Source organism: Triticum aestivum, chromosome 4D (genome assembly GCF_018294505.1).
Source record: "Triticum aestivum cultivar Chinese Spring chromosome 4D, IWGSC CS RefSeq v2.1, whole genome shotgun sequence".
NCBI classification, from domain to species: domain Eukaryota; kingdom Viridiplantae; phylum Streptophyta; class Magnoliopsida; order Poales; family Poaceae; genus Triticum; species Triticum aestivum.
The window spans coordinates 441296264-441317473 of record NC_057805.1 but is presented as its reverse complement, the minus strand read 5'-3'; the positions used below and the strand labels follow the sequence as shown (position 1 = coordinate 441317473).

At 41.4% G+C, this 21210-nt stretch overlaps 1 protein-coding gene across 1 annotated transcript; it reads right to left on the bottom strand.

Moving 5' to 3' along the window:
- Positions 1–17711: 17711 nt before the first annotated feature.
- Positions 17712–19896, bottom strand: LOC123098455 (monooxygenase 2). The gene is made up of 5 exons (XM_044520441.1): positions 19480–19896; positions 19229–19375; positions 18923–18991; positions 18657–18822; positions 17712–18582 (listed from the first exon to the last, which is right to left on the bottom strand). The coding sequence occupies exons 1-5, from the start codon at positions 19551–19553 to the stop codon at positions 17842–17844; spliced, it is 1197 nt and encodes a 398-aa protein (XP_044376376.1). The 5' UTR covers positions 19554–19896; the 3' UTR covers positions 17712–17841.
- Between the last annotated feature and the right edge of the window lie 1314 nt (positions 19897–21210).

The window sequence follows — 21210 nt, the reverse complement described above, 5'->3', positions numbered from 1 at the left end:
AGTTTTTTAGTTAATTTTCTTTTTGCATGGTATCATCATTTCATCCACATAGCATGTGCAAGAAAGTAGAAAGAATTACGGCAAAAACTGGATGCACTTCGTGTACAAAATGGACAATCTCTTTCGAAGTATCACGGTTTCATACGAAAACTCGTCTGTTACAAAGGGATGTCATTTTTTTGAACTTATTTGAACTCCAGAGTTTTTCTGTGTTCAAAATGCACCATTCAAAGCCACATCATCAATTTTCAACCCTTTCTGACTTCATTTGTTATTTTTCATGCATTTACTGATTTTTGTGAGCTAAATGACCCTGAAATTGAAAAGCATTTCAAATGAACTCTGAAAAGGTTGAAAGTTGGCATGGTATCATAATTTCATCCACATAGCATGTGCAAGAAAGTAGGGAGGGTTACGGCAAAAACTGGATGCACTTCGTGTACAAAACGGACAATCTCTTTCGAAGTATCAGGGTTTCATACGGAAAGTCGTCTGTTACAAAGGGATTTCATTTTTTTAACCTATTTGAACTCCAGCGTTTTTCTGTGTTCAAAATGCACCATTCAAAGCCACATCATCAATTTTCAACCCTTTCTGACTTCATTTGTTATTTTTCATGCATTTACTGATTATTTTGAGCTATAAGACCCTGAAATTGAAAAGCATTTCAAATGAACTCTGAAAAGGTTGAAAGTTGGCATGGTATCATCATTTCATCCACATAGCATGTGCAAGAAAGTAGAGAGGGTTACGGCAAAAACTGGATGCACTTCGTGTACAAAACGGACAATCTCTTTCGAAGTATCAGGGTTTCATACGGAAACTCGTCTGTTACAAAGGGATTTCATTTTTTTGAACTTATTTGAACTCCAGAGTTTTTCTGTGTTCAAAATGCACCATTCAAAGCCACATCATCAATTTTCAACCCTTTCTGACTTCATTTGTTATTTTTCATGCATTTACTGATTATTTTGAGCTATAAGACCCTGAAATTGAAAAGCATTTCAAATGAACTCTGAAAAGGTTGAAAGTTGGCATGGTATCATCATTTCACCCACATAGCATGTGCAAGAAAGTAGAGAGGGTTACGGCAAAAACTGGATGCACTTCGTGTACAAAACGGACAATCTCTTTCGAAGTATCAGGGTTTCATACGGAAACTCGTCTGTTACAAAGGGATTTCATTTTTTGAACTTATTTGAACTCCAGAGTTTTTCTGTGTTCAAAATGCACCATTCAAAGCCACATCATCAATTTTCAACCCTTTCTGACTTCATTTGTTATTTTTCATGCATTTACTGATTATTTTGAGCTATAAGACCCTGAAATTGAAAAGCATTTCAAATGAACTCTGAAAAGGTTGAAAGTTGGCATGGTATCATCATTTCACCCACATAGCATGTGCAAGAAAGTAGAGAGGGTTACGGCAAAAACTGGATGCACTTCGTGTACAAAACGGACAATCTCTTTCGAAGTATCAGGGTTTCATACGGAAACTCGTCTGTTACAAAGGGATTTCATTTTTTTGAACTTATTTGAACTCCAGAGTTTTTTGTGTTCAAAATGTACCATTCAAAGCCACATCATCAATTTTCAACTCTTTCTGACTTCATTTGTTATTTTTCATGCATTTACTGATTATTTTGAGCTATAAGACCCTGAAATTGATAAGTGACCAAATTAATAGAAGTTCATCATCACATTAAAACCAAAGTACATACATAGTTCTCATTGAACAACATATAGCTCTGCAGAGCATCTAATTAAACCATACATTGAAATTATGTAAAACATTTCAATGCAACAATAAATGCGATCATAATCGCAACCAAGGAAACAATTGATCCAACTGCATAATGATACAAAGCCTCGGTATGAATGGCATATTTTCTAATCTTTCTAATCTTCAACCGCATTGCATCCATCTTGATCTTTTGATCATCGACAACATCCGCAACATGCAACTCCAATATCATCTTCTCCTCCTCAATTTTTTTTATTTTTTCCTTCAAGTAATTGTTTTCTTCTACAACTAAATTTAACCTTTTGACAATAGGGTCGGTTGGAATTTCCGGTTCAACCACCTCCTAGATAAATTAAATCTATGTCACGTTGGTCGGCATAATTGTCATAAACAATAAATGAACCAAATAGTTATAAAACGATAATATATACCACATCCGAATCATAGACAGGACGAGGGCCGACGGGGGCGGATACCAAAACCATCGCACTATATAATAACAAGGAATAATAAAAGTAAGAAAATTAGACAAGTATCTATCTGAAGTAAGAATTTTTTTTCTTTCAGAAAGAAGATAAGAACAAGAGGCTCACCACGGTGGTGCCGGCGACGAGATCGGCGCGGGCGATCGACGGCGGTGAAGACGGGGACGGGACGTGACAGACCGCTAATATAAACCTAGACAAATCTCGGGGAAAATGGAGCTCGGAGGTCGAGCTTCGAGAGGAGAAAGCTTAACTAGTGTGGCTCGGGCATAGGAGGTGAGCTAGAGCACCCAAATGCCCTCCCCTCGCCGGCCAGAAAAAGCAGAGCACTGTGGAGTGCTCTGCTGCGGCAATGGGGTATATATAGGTAACTCATTTGTCCCGATTCATGGCAGGAACCGGGACTAAAGCTCCCCCTTCTGTCCCGATTCGAGCCACGAACCGGGACCAATGGCAGTGGGCCAGGAGCGAGGCTCATTGGTCCCAGTTCGTGCCTAGAACCGGGACAAATGGGTCGAAACGAACCGGGACCAATGCCCACGAGGCCCCGGACGGCCCCCTGGGCTCACGAACCGGGACTAATGCACCCCATGGGTCTCGGTTCGTGCAGAACCAGGACTAATGGGCTGGCCAGGCCCGAACGAAAGCCCTGTTTTCTACTAGTGTCGCTACCCTTTTTCTCTTCTCCCTGTTTGTGTGGAACTATTGTATTTCCGTTTAATGCAAATGGAAAGGGGTACGCCCGGTTCAAAAAAAACAGGGGCATTATCCTCTTACTCAAATATTTTTTGTACTCCGCTTTAATGCTGCAAAAAACATTTGAGAAATAAGAGCTGGCAAGCAAATTAAAAATAGCAAGACAAGCAAAACAATTTGGCCTCTTTCTTCGGAGTGTTACACTAGTTTTCTTCCCCGGCAAGCTAATTTTGCGATTGATCTGATCTTTTCTGGAACTTAGCAACCTTTTAGCCACTACTCATGATATGGTACGGAACCATGCATGCTCATGATCAGCTTCATCATGTCGGCCGGAGTACTATGTGATGAGGGCTAGCCAGGGATTCCTCACGCTTGTCATGACAAAATTACGTGGAAACGTGAACCATTCCGTGGGGTCCTTGAATGCAGACGAGGCCACTTGGTGAATCCGGCCGGCGGTTTGTTGTTAATCTGCCCACATGCACCCTTGTTTAACTGTTTCCGAGTATAACAGAATCCCGGCATGTGGTGTTGCAGTCTCTGTTGCTCCCTCCTCTCGTCTGCACCGGGCCAAAAGTCCACTCCAAGGTAGCGATCGTTCGATCCATCTTTCGGTCGCACAGTCAAGTGTTGACATCAAGTTTCCTGTAGGGAAAAAAATGTTAGTACTAGTGGCGTCCTAGTATCTTCGATCCCCTTTTGCCTCTGCCGTGCTGCGTGCATTGTACGGTGGACTTTAAGCTTAACGACATCACAAGATTGTTCCATGTGATTCTAAAAACAATGAAGGATGGATGGACTAATGGAGTGATGGTCATTGCTTACGACATCCAGCTAATTGCTCACGGCCATGTCAAATTTATTTTGGTTATTTTTTTAGATCAAAAGGCTCCTCGCATGTTCCATTCACTTGAAATGAAACAACGTCCGCAGTTATCTTACACCAGAGTGTGCGAACATGCTGTAAGGAGCAACTACGGGAGATACAGCATCACACCGCCAGGTTGAGTACCATCCTAGGAGCCATGGCCTCAGGAGTACCCGAACCGGTCATCAGGACAATTCTGCTCTTCTTCATGTTGAGTTTGGCCGGGGAACCTCCCTCGCCTTGGAGTCCATAATCTGCAGCCATTTGTCCATTTCTTCTTACAAAAAGATCAGATCTATTATAAAGATTTACCAGAAGTATAATAAAAATTACATCGAGATCTATGAACCACCGAACGACCATTACCGTCACCAAAACGAGCCGCCGAGGCGCCGCCGTCGCTGCTCCCATACCGGAGCCGGCCTGACCTTGTCAATGACAGCCGGGGAGTCTTCGTGCATGTGTCTCTAAGGACCAGCGTCCCGAGACGCAATCGTCGTCGTTGAATCCTTGAATCGATCTGAAGAATTTGACACCCAATATCGCCGTTGCGTACGCACGGCAAGAAACCCTAACCTGCAGGCATTTGTCCATTAACAACATATTCTCCCGAGCAGAGCGCTTGAGTAGTCGCAAGAGCGTTGTCATATCATCATCCAACTCACATGGGAGAAGTATATATCATTTCTTAGTTTTCAGGTAAAATGATCGAATCGGATGACTAGAGGGGGAGGGGAAATAGACGATTGAAAATTTTAGCTTAGTCGACAAATTTAGGATAATATGGATAAAATAGGTTTTCTAAATACACATCAAGATGAGAACAACAATATATGACAAGCAAGGAAACAAGAAGATAAAGGAAGCAACAAGCTACTTAGCAAGCCCACAATCATACAAAGCAAGTAAAGATGTGTGAAAGGTTAACCATAAGTGAGTCGAGGACGTGAAATTTATCCCGAAGTTCACATTCTTTGGGGACTACTAATCTTCGTTTGAGAGGTGCCGAAGTCAAAGCTCTGGAGCACCACAAGTGGCTCACCTTATTCTCATTTTGAGTAGCCCCCAACCGGTGAGTCTCAAACCGTTTAGGGTTGTTCTTGAAGACAACCACCACACATTTACAAACTTGTTAGAGCACACCACAAGCAAGCAAGTTTATGAGCCATGACTCCTATCGCCTAGGAGCTCAAATCTCTATGAGTAACAAATCCTCAACGTAATCAATGGTGAACTCAAATACGGTTTGGTGGAAGTGTAGATCGGGAATCCTCTCCCTTTTCCCTCGAAGGAGTATTATATTTGACGGAGTAAAGTTGAGTAGATCAAGATTTTGAGCTTTAGAAATGGAGCAAGGGAGAGAAAGATCTTAGCTTAATGTAATGGGATTGAAATTCCAGTGTGTCCCGGATTTCACTTCCGGTGTGTCCTGGATTCCGGTGTCACTTTCGGAGCATGACTTCCAGCTTACATCGGAGCCGCTAATGTCAAGCCAAAACATTTGCTGGAGGTAGCACCGGATTCCAACATTGCCGTATTTAGGGAAATACTCTGGGCGCTCTGGATTCTGGGGTTGGCTCCAGGGCGTATCTATTCTCGGCCAAAACCTACACTCGAGGCAACACCGAATTCCAGGAGCTCCCGAAATTTCATCTTGGGACTTTTGATAGCTACTTCCGGAGAGTGTAAAAGAGGCCCAAAATGAATATCAAGAAGTGTATATTTCGCTCTCTTAGGAGCATGTATGGTGAACAATGGGATGTATCAAAGGTAAGTGAGTTCCACCATAGATCTTGAGTGACCCCCGTTAATAGTGTGGCTGTCCTACGTCAAATAATACCAAAATCCTTCGAGTCTTTGAAGAACCAAGGCCTTTTTTGTTTTTGAATTAGGGGGCTAACTCTATCCCTAGACAAACACTAAGAGGACAATGTCTTAAGATAAACTTGATAACCGACATTAGTCCTCAATATACTGCATTTTTCGATCTCCCTTTTTTGTTGAATTGATGACAATACGACTAGAGCATGACAATAGAGATAAACAATGAATGATGTCATGCAACACTACCAATATAGGGAGCTCCCTTGATCTGTGCATATACTCTAATAACCTTGGAATGCAATAGTACACAACAAGGGAGCTCCCCCTACATCAATAGACACGTGAAGTGATATGAGTGAAGCATATAACACATGAATACATTGCACAAGCTAATATGTTGCCACAAATATAAACAATACGGTGCATATGTCACATAGTAGAGGTGTGATGTGATACGTATCGAACATATATATAATTATTTATTGTTAAATGCTATCATGTTATCATTTTTGTATACTTTATATACTATTATATATAATTTTTCTGGACTAACCTATTGATTTAGTGTCCAGTGCCAGTTTGTTTTTTTGTATGTTTTTGGTTTCGCAGAAAAACCATACCTACATAAGTTCAAACATGATGAAACTTTTTGATGATTTTTTTGGACAACAAGAGACCCTCGAAGCTTCGGGAGAGGTCGAGGGAACCCATGAGGCAGCCACATGAGCGGACAAGGGGGTGGCCGCGCCACTTGTCCATGTGGCCCTCCCGAGCCTCTGTTTGACCTAATTCCAAGCCAATAAATACACCAACATTCCATAACCATCAGAAGCGGACCCGAAGGAATTTTATCACCGCCGCAAGTCTTTTTTCTGAAGCGATCCCATCTGAAGCCTGTTCCAGTACTCTGCCGGAGGGAGGAATCATTAGGGAGGTCATGTTCATCAACCTTGTTGGCTCCATGCATGATGATGTGCAAGTAGTTCCACCAGGACCTACGGGTCCATAGTACTAGCTAGATCTCTCTCTCTCTTAAATACAATGATCTCTTCGGAGATCCATCCGAAGTAACTCCTTTGGGAAGTTTGTTGAGATCTGATGAATTATGGATTTATGATCAGATTGTTCATTGATTTATATTGATTCTCTTTGAGTCCTTCTCTTGTGTAATTTTATAGCTATGTATGCTTTTCCGATCTATGAGTTTTCTTTGGCCAAGATAGATGAGTAGATCGTCAGAGGGGTGGTGCATAGTAGTGAGTTCAATCTTGTGGTGATCTTGTCTAGTGACAAAAAGGACGAAAGCACGTATTATATTGTTGCTACTAAGAATAAAACGATGAGGTTAATATTATTGCTAGGTTTTTTCTGTCTACATTATGTCATCTTGCTTATTGTGTTACTCTGTTTATCATGATAATACATTGAGATGCATGCTGGATAGCGGTCTTGGGGTGGAGTAATAGTAGTAGATGCAGTTGGATAAAGGTCTACTTATAGACGTATTGCCTATGTGAGATTATGCCATGATGATGATCATAGTTATAATTTGCGCTATTCTGTGAATTGTCTAACAGTAGTTTGTCTACCATGCTTATACATGCTTTCGAGCGAGATGCCTCTAGCGAACCTATGGCCCCGAGTCTATTCTCCATTAATACAAAAAGCTTTTACAAAAAAAATTTGCTTTCTTTTGCTATTTTTGTCGCTTTGCCTATCACTGCCCGCTTTTAATCTTATAACTAGCAAGAACAAGGGGAGTGACAGCCCCTTTTCCTTGGTTGGGTGCAAGCATTTGTTGTGTTTGTGTACAGGTACTGCTAACATTGTTAGTGTGGTGCCTCCTACTGGTTCGATAAACCTTGATTCTTAACTTGGGGAAATACTTTCTGCTGCTGTGCTACATCACCCTTCCTCTTCAGGAAAATCCAACAACTCCGTCGTGAGTAGCAGAAGGAAACTCTGGCACCGTTGTCGGGGAGACATCATATACCAAATCAAGTGCCTTCGCACAAACACTTTATTTTTGCTTTTTTTATTTTCCTGTCTAGTTGCCTTTTGCCTTTTTCTTTGTTTGCCAAAAATTTCCAAAATACAAAAAAAATCTTCTGTTACCATCTCTGCTTGTGTTGCCACTATGTCTACTCCTGAAATACCAAGCTATGGTTTCTCACGTATGGTCTCTCGCTATGCTATGAAATTGGAGCATGATTTATTACTCATTGTCTTCCTTATGAGCGGTGGTCGAGGACGAGCGATGGTCTTTTCCTACCAATCTATCCCCCTAGGGGCATGCGTAGTAGTACTTTGCTTCGAGGGCTAATAAAACTTTCACGATAAGTATATGAGTTCTTTATGACTAATATTGAGTCCATGGATTATACGCACTCTCACCTTTCCACAATTTGCTAGCCCCTTTGGTACCGTGCATTGCCCTTTCTCACCTTGAGAGTTGGTACAAACTTCACCGGTGCATCCAAACCCTGTGATATGATACGCTCTATCACACATAAGTCTCATTATATCTTCCTCAAAACAACCACCATACCTACCTATTATGGCATTTCCATAGTCATTCCGAGATATATTGCCATGCAACTTCCACCATCATCATATACATGACTTGAGTATTCATTGTCATATTGCTTTGCATGATGGTAAGATAGCTAGCATGATATTTTCATGGCTTGTCCGTTTTTTGATATCTTTGCTATGCTAGATCATTGCACATCCTGGTACACTGCCAGAGGCATTCATATAGAGTCATCATGTATCAGTTTTATCGATTTGTAAGTAAACAAAAGTGTGATGATCATCATTATTGGAGCATTGCCCCAGTAAGGAAAGGATGATGGAGACTATGCTTCCCCCATAAGTCGGGATGAGACTCCAGAAAAAGGCCAAAAAGAGCTCAAGAAAAAAGAGAGAGAAAAAGAGAGAGAAGAATATAAAAAAAATGTGAGAATAAGAGAGAAGGGACAATATTACTATCCTTTTACCACTCTTGTGCTTCAGAGTAGCACCATGGTCTTCATATAGAGAGTCTCTTGAGCTATCACTTTCATATACTAGTGGGAATTTTTCATTATAGAACTTGGCATGTATATTCCGATGACGGGCTTCCTCAAATGCCCGAGGTCTTCATGAGCAAGCAAGTTGAATGCACACCCACTTAGTTTTCAGTTTAAGCTTTCATACACTTATAGCTCTTAGTGCATCCGTTGCATGGCAATCCCTACTCCACGCGTTGATATCCATTGATGGGCATCTCCATAGCCCGTTGATCCGCCTAGTTGATGCGAGACTTTCTTCTCCTATTTGATCCATACCACCGCATTCTATTCCACTCATAGGCTATATCCATGGCTCACGGTCATGTATTGAGTGAAGTTGAAAAAGTTGAAGCGCGTTAAAAAATATGAACCAATTGCTCGGCTTGTCATCGGGGTTGTGCATGATAAATACGTTATGTTAAGATGGAGCATGACAAGGCTATATGATTTTGTAGGGATGACGTTCTTTAGCACCGATATTTTGAAAGACATGATTGTTTGTTGGGATGCCTGAGTATTGATCGACGTCTTTATATCAAATTATAGACTATTGCTTTGAATCACTCGTGTCTTAATATTCATGCTATGATTAGATTATGTGATCAAGATTATGCTAGGTAGCATTCCACATCAAAAATTGTCTTTTTTTAATTATTTACCTACTTGAGGACGAGCAGGAATTAATCTTGAGATGTTGATACGTCTCCGTCGTATCTATAATTTTTGATTGTTTCATGCCAATATTATACAACTTTTACATACTTTTGGCAAAAATTTATTTGATTTTCTTGGACTAACATATTGATCCAGTGCCCGGTGATACGTCCATTTTGCATCATGTTTTCTTACTGTTATTTATAATGTTTTTATCCATAATAATGCTTTTGGGAGTAATTCTAATGTCTTTTCTCTCATAATTTGCAAGGAATACACAAAGAGGGAGAATTCCGGCTGCTGTAAATTTGGACTTGGAAAAGCTACGTCAGGCCACCTATTCTGCACAACTCCAAACAAGCTGAAACTTCACGGAGATTTTTTATGGATTATTTAAGAAGTATTGGAGCAAATAACTACCAGAGGGGGCCCACCAGGTGGGCACAACCCACCTGGGCGTGCCAGGGAGCCCAGGCGCGCCCTAGTGGGTTGTGCCCTCCTCGGCCCACCTCCGGTGCCCATCTTCTGGTATATAAGTCATTTTTACAAAAAAAAATAAGGAGAAGGCTTTCGGGACGGAGCGCCGCCGTCTCAAGGCGGAACTTGGCAGGAGCACTTTTGCCCTCCGGCGGAGCGACTCCGCCGGGGGAACTTTCCTCCCGGAGGGGGAAATCATCGTGATCATCATCACCAATAACTCTCCCATCTTGGGGAGGGCAATCTCCATCAACATCTTCAACAGCACCATCTCATCTCAAACCCTAGTTTATCTCTTGTATTCAATCTTGTTACCGGAACTATAGATTGGTGCTTGTGGGTGACTAGTAGTGTTGATTACATCTTGTAGTTGATTACTATATGGTTTATTTGGTGGAAGATTATATGTTCAGATCCATTATGCTATTTAATACTCCTCTGATCATGAGCATGTTTATCATTTGTGAGTAGTTACTTTTGTTCTTGAGGTCACAGGAGAAATCATGTTGCAAGTAATCATGTGAATTTGATATGTGTTCGATATTTTGATAGTATGTATGTTGTGATTCCCTTAGTGGTGTCATGTGAACGACGACTACATGACACTTCACCATATTTGGGCCTAAGGGAATGCATTGTGAAGTAGCAAATAGATGATGGGTTGCGAGAGTGACAGAAGCTTAAACCCCAGTTTATGCGCTATTCCGTAAGGGACCGATTGGATCCATAAGTTTAATGCTATGGTTAGAATTTATTCTTAATACTTTTCTCGTAGTTGCGGATGTTTGCGGGAGGGTTAATCATAAGTAGGAGGTTTATTCAAGTAAGAAGGGCGCCTAAGCACCGGTCCACCCACATATCAAGTTATCAAAGTAGCGAACACAAATCGAATCAACATGATGAAAGTGACTAGATGAAATCCCGTGTACCCTCAAGAACGCTTTGCTTATCATAAGAGACCGTTTTGGCCTGTCCTTTGCCTCAAAAGGATTGGGCTACCTTGCTGCACTTTTGTTACTACTATCGTTACTTGCTCGTTACAAATTGTCATGTTATCAAACTACTCCGCTACTTACAATTTCAGCACTTGCAGACATTACCTTACTGAAAACTACTTGTCATTTCCTTCTGCTCCTCGTTGGGTTCGACACTCTTACTTATCGAAAAGAGCTACAATTGATCCCCTATACTTGTGGGTCATCACCCGGTGCCAGTTCCTATTTGTTGCATGTTTTTTGTTTCGCAGAAAATCCATATCAAACGAAGTCCAAATGCGATAAAATTTTACGGAGAATTATTTTGGAATATATGTGATTTTTGGGAAGCGGAATCAACGCGAGACGATGCTCGAGGGGCCCACAAGCTCAAGGGGCGCGCCCCTACCCAGGGCGTGTCTGGCAAGCTTGTGGGGCCCCTGTAAGGCGGTTGGTGCCCTTCTTCGGCTGCAAGAAAGCTAATATCCGGATAAAAATCGTGTTAAAATTTCAGCCCAATCAGAGTTACGGATCTCCTAGAATTTAAGAAACGGTGAAAGGCCAGAAAACAGGAACATGGAACAGAAGAGAAATAGAGAGAGAGAGAGATTCAATCTCGGAGGGGCTCTCGCCCCTCTGCTGCCATGGAGGCCATGGACCAGAGAGGAAACCCTCCTCCCCTCTAGGGGGGAGGTCAAGGAAGAAGAAGAAGGAGGGGGCTCTCTCCCCCTCTCTCCCGGTGGCGCCAGAGTGCCGTCGGGGCAAGGATCGCGACGACGATATACACCAACAACCTCGCTACCGTCAACACCAACTCTCCCCCCTCTATGTATTGGTGTAACACCTCTTCTCCCCGCCGTAATATCTACTTAAACATGGTGCTCAATGCTATATATTATTATCCAATGATATGTGCCTATCCTAGGATGTTTGAGTAGATCTGTTTTGTCCTATGGGTTGACTGATGATCGTGATTGATTTGAGTTGTATGTTTTATTATTGGTGTTGTCCTATGATGCTCTCTGTGTCGCACAAGCGTGAGGGATCCCCGCTGTAGGGTGTTTCAATACGTTCATGATTTACTTATGGTGGGTGGCTAGAGTGACAGAAGCTTACACCCGAGTAAGGGGGTTGTTGAGTATGGGAGTAAAGAGGACTTGCTACTTAATGCTATGGTTGGGTTTTACCTTGATCTTTAGTAGTTGTGGATGCTTGCTAGAGTTCTAATCATAAGTGCATATGATCTAAGTAGAGAAAGTATGTTAGCTCATGCCTGTCCCTCATATAAATTTGCAATAATGATTACCGGTCTAGTTATCGATTGCCAAGGGACAAATAACTTTCTTGTGTTACAAAAAGCTTTCTACTAAACAACTAACTTTTATTACCTTGCAAATTATTCATAGTTTTATTCTTGCTAATTACTTCTATTTTTATCATTGCAAACTTATCCCTACACCTAAAAAATAGTTTCATACTTGTTCTAGGTAAAGCGAACGTAGAGTTGTATCGGTGGTTGATAGAACTTGAAGGGAATATAAATCCTACCTTTAGCTTCTCGTTGGGTTCGACACTCTTACTTATCAAAAAAGCTAAAATTAATCCCATATACTTGCGGGTTATCACACCCTCTCCAACCAACAACTCCAAATTTATCAACCACTAGGTGGTGGTCTTCTTTCCTTAACTTGCTAAATGTAGAGGAGCTCCCACATATTTAATAGGAAACTACTAATCCGACAACCAAAAGCTTGTGCAAAGATAGGAATGTTAGGTTCTGCAATATTAATGGGAACCGAATCATTTTTATGAAAAATAATTTTCATGCGAGATAGTTGCTCAAATAAGGCCAAAAGCCACTTGAGATTTCCTTGCGCTGTTGCTAAATGTAAGGCACCTGAAATTTTCTTAATTTTCAGTCAAATCTCTCACTGTCCATTGTGGTGCTTTGTGATTTGTGTGTCACGTGTAGGAATAAGTAGTTGACTAATGTGTGTTGTTTGTTCAGTCGATTTCAAGCCTATTTTCTTCTGTAGCTGGGCCGGCCTGCTGCCCACGGACACAAGTCCAGTTTTTTCAGCTTTATTTTCTTCCACAACTTTTTTTATGTACATTGGTAAGTTGTACCAGTGTAGCCAGCGGATGCATGCATGCACATTGGTTGCTTAGCTAGAATAATACTCGTGCATGTGCATGAGGATTGGTTTGCATATGTTGTTTTCTCTTGTTTTCATGTGTGTTTTCTTTTTTTGTTTCTTTGCATTTTTTTCTTTTCTTTATGTGTATGTGTGTAAATTAATATGCATTAGTACTATATAATATGTGTGTATTATACTAGACCATAAAAATTGCATAATATTTGCTTACTCTTGAATATTATAAAAAAGTGTAATTTTGTGCAAATTGTGTGCAAGTATTTGTCTTCCTTTTTTATTTTATTGTATTTTCTTTCTTCATTAAGGGTAATACCAATGCCACTAGATCATTCTTGCTTAGAAACCGTTTTTTGTTTATTTTTTTAGTATAGGGTAATACCAATATTCCTAATTATTTTGTATTTTTTCATTAATGGTAATACCAATGCCATTAATTCATTCTTCCTTAGAAAACTTCATTTTTTTTAGTTTTAGTACAAGGGGAAAAGAAGACTAGAGGAAGAATAAGGTAGTTGGGCCTTTGGATCTTAATCGGGCGGTAGTTAGCGATTTGAATGAACCAAAAAAAATCCAGGTGCATGTTTAATAGTTGCCCCTTTATTGTTAGCTTTTTTTCCCACACTCGTGCTAATGTTTTGGTTCCTTTCCTTTTTCTTGTTGCTTTGTTAATTTTTGGGCATCGCATTTGCTTTTATATCTGTGCATGCTGCGACGGTTTAATACTGCAAGCATGTGGCACTGCTTAATTTTGTTATTTGGAAGTTATAGTACTATATGCTTGTTCTTACATATTGTGGAACATTGCAAGCTCGATGAAATATGTGTGCAAGTTTTGCCATCCTTTGTTTTAATTTTTCTTCTTCTTTTTAGTTAATACCAATATCATTAATTCAACTACCTTAGAATAACATATATTTTAGTTTTTCCTTAGTGTATGTTTCTGTTTACCCATGACAAAGGAGTGATTGGCAAAAAAATTATTCTTCTCATGGGTGATAATGTTTCTAGCCCCTGTTTTGTTGTTCTTGCTTAATATCTTTATTTCTTTATTTTTTATTATGTCTTTGTTTCTATATGCTTAGTCTATCTGAGAATTACTTTTCTCCTATATTTGTGCATGCCATAGAGTATTTGATGTTGCAGTTTTCTAACACTACTTCATTTTGTGTCAGGAATTAAAATGAAGTTCATTTTTCATGGTTCTACTCGATTCATAATTATTATTAAGGCTACACGACTATATGCTTGCACTTGCATAGTATTGAATAGTGCAAGTTCTATGAAATCTGTTGCAAATTTAGTCATCATTTGCTTCAAGTTTTCCCTTGGTTTTCTTTCTTCTTTATGGTAATTTTAGTACTCCTAATTGATTGTAATTGATAATATCATATATTTTTATTACGTGTTCATTTATTGATGCTTAGTTGATTTCCTTTGCCATTGAATTTTCTCTTATATTTTAGCATGCAACAAGATATTTGATGTTGTAATTGGGTGAAACTGCTTACTAGACACTTAATTTTTTTTTAATTTATCTACTAGAATCATAATTATTATTAGAGTTCACTAGTTTACACTTGTTCTTGCACATCATAGAATAGTGCAAGTTTTACATTATTTGTCAGCAAGTTGTCAAGATATATTTAATTTCTTGTTGCTCGAAAATACAAAGGTGAACATGGTTCCACGTGCACCCACATGAATAGTAAAGTCAAAAAATATACTAGGAAAATTGAAAAAAATCTAAAATTTTGGGGTAACCAACTTGGTCAACCATTCTACTCACGTGTGAAGTTTCATGACGTATTGACACCCATGGTATTCTTAGTGAAGAAAATACAATTATGACCTTACTATTAATTAGTGTTTTTTAATATAGCTTAAATTTGTCATTTTTTCCCAGAATAATAAGTATGTAATTTCTTTGTCAAACTTCATACGCGGGTATATCAGTTGACTAAGTATGTTACAAAAAATATTCAGATTTTTAATTTTTTTTTCTAGTATTTTTTTTGAATTTACTATTCCTAAGGGGTGCGCATGGAACCATGTTCACCAAATCTGCGTCCCTTGTTGCTTTCTTATGTTTTAAACAACTCTTGTAGTTCATTCTTTCATAGAAAGAAAGTTGGGCTTGTTTGTTTTTTATTTGTTTAATTCACTTTGATAACACAACACCTATAATTTTTCTTGCTTAGAAAGAAACATGTTCTTAGTTGTTTCTATTTTTATTTATTTTTGTTTGTAGGTAACACCACTTCTAGAATTCTTTCTCTCTTAGACTGTTTTATTGTTTTGTTTTCATATTTCTTCTTTTAGGGTAACCCCACTCCCATATTTCTAGTTTCATTATATTAAAAATTAATTATTTCTCGCCTTTTGTTCATTTCTTGGTTCAAATTTATCCTTTTTTTCTTTTTTTTCTTTTTCAATTCTTTATTTATTGTTCATTTTGACTAATTTGAATGGACATTTTCTTTGTCGAATATCTATATTATTTTATTTTGCATGTAATACATTGATTTTTAATTAATTTTCTTTAAATATAATAGATAAGAATTCTGGTTTAATTCCCTCTTTTATCCCTCTATCGGTCTTTATAACTATAGAGTAAAATATGTGTCAAAGCAACACATGTATACATGGTGATGGTTATGCAGTGCTTTGAATGTATAATGTGTGCTCATGCTCAAAGAAATTTGATCAGTTGGGAGTGGGGTTTGATCAGCCATGTAGTTTTTTGCTGGGCTTTGATCAGTTGGGTTTAGATAGTAGTACGTCTATTCTGCTGCTGCGCTTTGATCGGGTTGTGTGTTGAAATTGACTGAAACTTAACTTGGGTCAACCGGCCACGTTGCATGTTATCAATCGTTCCTGAGTAAAATTGACTGACACAAAGACATTTTCAGGCACCTGAACTATAGGTAGACTCCAAAAAAAGGACTAAAAAACGGGAGCGACTACAGCCCAGTCGACTAAAATAATTTTGGGTCAATCGACTGAAAATGTCTGTACATAGTAATTTTTACATAGTCCTACCCCTACGTGTATGGTACTTCTACACAGTTCTGCCCCTAACTAGTAGTTTCTAGAAGCACATCTGCACATGAGCTAGCTTGACATGTTGGCTGAAAAGCTACATGCATGCCCGTGCATATGCGACTACACATAAAACAAGCAATGATAGAAAATTGCACACGGTTGGCATGGAAATTGCACTGTTTCATAATATGCAAAAATAAGCATACATGAATGCAATTTTTAGACAACGGTGTGAACCACACACACATTACATTAAAAGTGAGTGAGTGTTTATCCTTGTTATGAGGGCAGTTATTTGATAGGCGCTTAGTCTTTTACAGCCTGGCTCGGACCCTAAAACGAAAAATAAAAAAATACCAGTGGAGTGAGATCGGTATTGCCTCTAAAGAAATAAAATAAAAACAAAAACAAAATCATAACAATAAAGTTTTTTATGAAAGAATGAAACCATTTAAGAAGAAAGAAAATGAAAAAACTAAAACAAAATGAAAATAACAAGGTTTGCACTGAAATTGCCCTTTTAGTAATATGCAAACAACGAACATATAATATTGCAATTTTGCACTCTACTATAATTTATACACATGTTGTATAGTACTCATGTGTATAATTATTTAAACACACAAAAATATAACATTTTCTAAAAAAAGAATGAAGTAGTGGCATTGGTACCACCCTTTAAGAAGAAAGGAATGAAAAAATAAATCATGGTAAATTTGCACATAATTTACACATAAATTGCAATTTTTATAGCTATGCAAGAACTAACATATACTAGCAGAAATTACATAAAAAATACTCCCTCTGTAAACTAATATAAGAGCGTTGTGATCTAAACACTCTTATATTAGTTTACGAAGGGAGTAGGTTTTCAAAGAAGGAATGAATTAGTGTCATTGGTATTACCTTTAAATAAGAGAGAAAGTGAAATAAAAACTTAAAACTAAAATTTTGTCACGATTAGTACTAAAATTGCACTTTTTATAATATGTAAGAGGAAAAATATAGTAGTGAAATTTCCATACTCTAATACTCCAAAAAAAACACGTAAAAAAACTAAAAAAGCTAAAACACATAGAAACAGAAATCTGGAATAAAAAAAGCAAAAATACCCACAAAAGAAAGAATAAATATGTGGCATTGGTATTACCATTTAAGAAAAAAGAAAATGGGAAAAATAATATAAAACAAACACCGACAAAATTTGCGTGAAATATAGATAAAAATTGTGCTTTTTAAAAATATGCAAGTATAAGCATATAAAAGTGAAACTTTTACAAAAACAAAATCTAAGAACAAAGGAATAGTGGCACATAATAATGCATATTTCACAAAATTACAATTTACACACAAATTATACATTACTTACGTGTATATATTTTATATTCGCCCAACATCCAAACTATACCCATAAAAACCGACAAGAAAACAGATGTATAAACGCTCGCAAACAGCCTAATAGGAAAACATGTAACAAGCTTCAGCCCAACAAGAAATCGACTGACCCAAAATAGGGGTCAATAAAAAATCGTCTAGCCCAATACATGACACAACACACAACAGGAAGAAAACAACTAGGATGCATCTTTGAGCAGCAATCTACGGTCAAAAAAATCGACCGACCCAAAACTTAAAAGTCAGAGATGACATTTAGCTAAAGCGAAAAAAAACTTGAGCTATAGGCGTTCTTTTCAGGAAAGACGAGGGTATCATCTAGACTAATAATCCTATCAGGTATCAAACTGTTTTCTTTATTTAACTCAAAATGTCGAAATACAGGCATCAAATCGATTTGATTGATGCCGTTTTAACTGATTCGTTTTCTCTCGTCGCTCTCGTTTTGCCATGAAGAAGGAATGATAGAGCTACAGCTTTCCGCAGTCGTAGTCGGCCATGTCGACCATCACTCTGGCCAGCAATCCTGACAGGAATTTCTCTCTGAGGAACTTGATCGCCGGGTTGCTGCTCTGCTGCACGAAGCCGACGAAATACGCGGCCGTGACCAGCCGGACGGCGCGCCACCTCCGCTCCCCGGCGTACTTGGCCAAGGCCGCCTCGGCGCTCCCGTGCCCGCCGGCGCCCAAGGCCTCGCCGAGGCACCGGGCGAGGACGACGCCGTCCTCGAGCGCCGCGCAGCCGCCCTGCCCGAGCTCCGGGGTCATCGGGTGGAACGCGTCGCCGGCCACGCACACGCCGCCCCGGCAGATGCTGCCCCGGACCAGCGCCAGCGGGGACCGGAACCGCAGCGGCGACGACACCACGTCGCTCATCTCGCTCCGCTCGATCACGTCCAGCGCCTCCGCCGGGATCTTGGCGGCCCGAAGCCTGGCCAGCACGTGCTGCCGCATCTTGTCCACGCTCTCCTCCGCGTCCCCGTCCGCCGGGGACGGGTACCAGGTGTAGTTCCAGTACACGGAGGTGTCGGAGCAGGGGAGCACGCCGGAGCGGAAGCCCTGCCCGATGAACTGCAGCATCTCGGGGCCGAAGCCGTGGCCGTCCGGGTACTCGGCGAGGCCCCTGGTGGCGGACCGCCCCGAGAGGATCGGCTTGGGCAGGCCCAGCCACCTCGCCACCACCGAGTTCACTCCGTCGCACCCCACAAGAACCTGCACGCACGTATCCGATTTTGTTACTGCGGTGCAGACAAGAACACATGCACTGCATCGAGGAGATGTCTTACGTTGGCTCTGATGGTGGAGCCGTCGGCCATGTGCAGGAGCTTGACGTTGCCCTCTTCCTCGATGGCGACGATCTTGGAGGAGTACCTGATGGTGCCCTCCGGCAGCTCATTCTCCAGCGTCTCCAGCAGGAAGTTGCGCTTCACGCACCGAATCTCGTGAGGCCCGCTGATGGAGCAGATTAATGGTCAGAGCATCGTTCGTGAGATCGTACACTGAGAAACTGTGAGATCTAATTCAGTGACATGGTTTCGTAAGATTGTAGTACCTTTTGCCCTGCATCTTTAGGCTCAGTTTTGCGGCAGCCTCGCCTGTGGATGCAGAGAAGGCCACCAGCCTGCGAACAAGCACGATAACTCAGTGAGCTATAGGGACAGTGGTTTGTCGAGAAAAATACGTAGACATTTTCCATTAAAGAAAGAAAGGTTCATCTTAAATCTAAAAGCGTTGAAGTGATTTGACGGGTTTGACGCTGGCCTAATTATTGCGGGGCCCGCTGTCAGTCACTATCTGTGCTACCTTCATTTCTATCTACAGAAAAGCTTTGGTGGGTGGGTTCCTTAAAGATTATTACCTCTCGTAAAGCAGATGGTGCTCCCTGATCTTGTCCCCGACGCCCAGGGCATCCAGCGCGCGGAAGGCGTTGGTCCATGTGGTGAAGGCGTACCCCGACGCCCGCAGCGTCGCCGACGACTCCAGCACCACGCTCCTCACCCCTTTCCTGCACCGCACAGCACCACCCGCTCGTCAGCTCGATCTCGCGTCCAGGCCGGAGCTAGCGCCGAACCGAATAAGGAACCCAAATCAAGATGGTTCTTCAATTACCTGTGCAATCCCAGGGCCGTCGCGAGGCCGGCGAGCCCGGCGCCGGCGATGACGATCTCCTCGACGCCCTCCATCCACCGTGGGGTGGGCGTAGCCGGTGTTAGCCGGAAGGAACAGAGCAGCGAAGAGTGCTAGAGCAAGAAGAAGAGAGAGAGAGAGAGAGAAGAGGGGATCTGATGGAAGAACCAGGAGCTTCACTGTGTGACGTATTTATAACAACAGCATGGATTGGAATCAGGTTGAGATTGGAAGGTGGCTGGAAGGGCGGCCGATGGAGGTGAGGTGATCATCTCATCTTCACGTGACGAATTGGATGGATCATGGAGTTGGATGACCGGATTCTTTCTTTCTGCTGGACGCGACGGGGAAGGAAGGAAGGAGAGCTCTGACTTTGGTCCACCGCGGCGGCCGTCCACGTCCGGGCATGTATACTACTGCCTTGGCTCTCACGTCGTCAGAGGCAAGGTATGACCGGGCAGATTCTTGGCAAGTACCGTAAACGGTTTCAAGATTGTAGTGCTGCTCGTCTGCGAATGCCTATGTCGCAAAATTGGTTGTTATCGTAGTACACGTCGACGCATGATGAATTGGACTCCACGGCTACCGCTGAAACTGATGGTCATAGCAATCAGTTTTGGAGGCCAGTAGTGCATGTTCTGGATCTGAATCTTGTCCACCTTACAGATCGATGGAGCCTTAAAGGAAACTGCCTAGATGGTTTCCTTCAGGCTTCAGCAGCTCATTGATTATGTGCCAGAGGCGGCTACTGAAGAAAACTGAAAATCCCTGGAGCCGACCAACGATTGCAGCTAACATTATCCTATTTTGCCTAACAAGAAAGTTAACATTATCCTACGTATTTGTTTGTTAGGTACAGAGAGGATATTGCGCACTCCCCTTTGTTGTTGGTAGCCACATGGGCAAGGGTGGCCGATCGAAAGGCATGCCGTTCCTCTTAGGCCGGGACACCTGTTGTGCTCTTCTTTTTTTAAACATACTGCCGCCAAAAAAGCAGAGCCAAAAGTTTAGTTATAAAACGAGCATCTTTTTTTAAAAAAAATCACAGCTTTGCAAGAGGCCAAACACCAGGGTGGCCTAGGCCAATCACGAGGCTCCAATCAGATCATCTACAGTCAGCGGCCTCAAACCCGTCTCAAACGTCCGGACGGGCAGACCGGTCATTAAAAAATCGACCCACCCAGAGGCTTCAAACCGAAATCAAACGCTCGGGTTGTCCGGCGCTCCTCGTATCCTGTTCAAATATAGGACGGATATGGGGCGTGTCCGCCATGCCGGAGCTGACAGGCTCGGCCAACCACCGACCCCCGGTTGTCCCAATTAAAACCCCAATCCGGCACCTTGCTCGGAACCCGAGCTCACTCACTCTCCTCTCTCGCTCCGTCTTCTCCTCTCATTGTTTGAAAGTGCCTATTCACCCCCCGCCCCCCTCTAGGCAACATCCTCATCCTTTTAGCTGGCCTATTCAAATCCTCCTCAAACATTGGCGGATGCGCCCAGTCACCAGACAAGAGAGAGAATAAAAAATGACCCAACCGGACCCCTCATATCATTCTTATACGTCCATGAACCCTCATATTGAGACCAAATGTAAGGAGGATATGATGGCTCGCGGGAGCGCCCGGTCAGTCCACCACGTAGGGTCCCCCTCCCCTCCCCCCCCCCCACACCTTTTCTCTTTCTTTATTCTTTTTCTCTCTTCGTCTCCAGCAA

Excerpts from the sequence above, each read along its gene's own strand:
- LOC123098455 (XM_044520441.1), bottom strand. The coding sequence starts at position 19,553 with ATGGAGGGCGTCGAGGAGATCGTCATCGCCGGCGCCGGGCTCGCCGGC. Across the intron at positions 19,376-19,479 it reads ACGGCCCTGGGATTGCACAG|GAAAGGGGTGAGGAGCGTGG; the intron begins GTAATTGAAGAA and ends TGTGCGGTGCAG. Across the intron at positions 18,992-19,228 it reads CACCATCTGCTTTACGAGAG|GCTGGTGGCCTTCTCTGCAT; the intron begins GTAATAATCTTT and ends GCTTGTTCGCAG.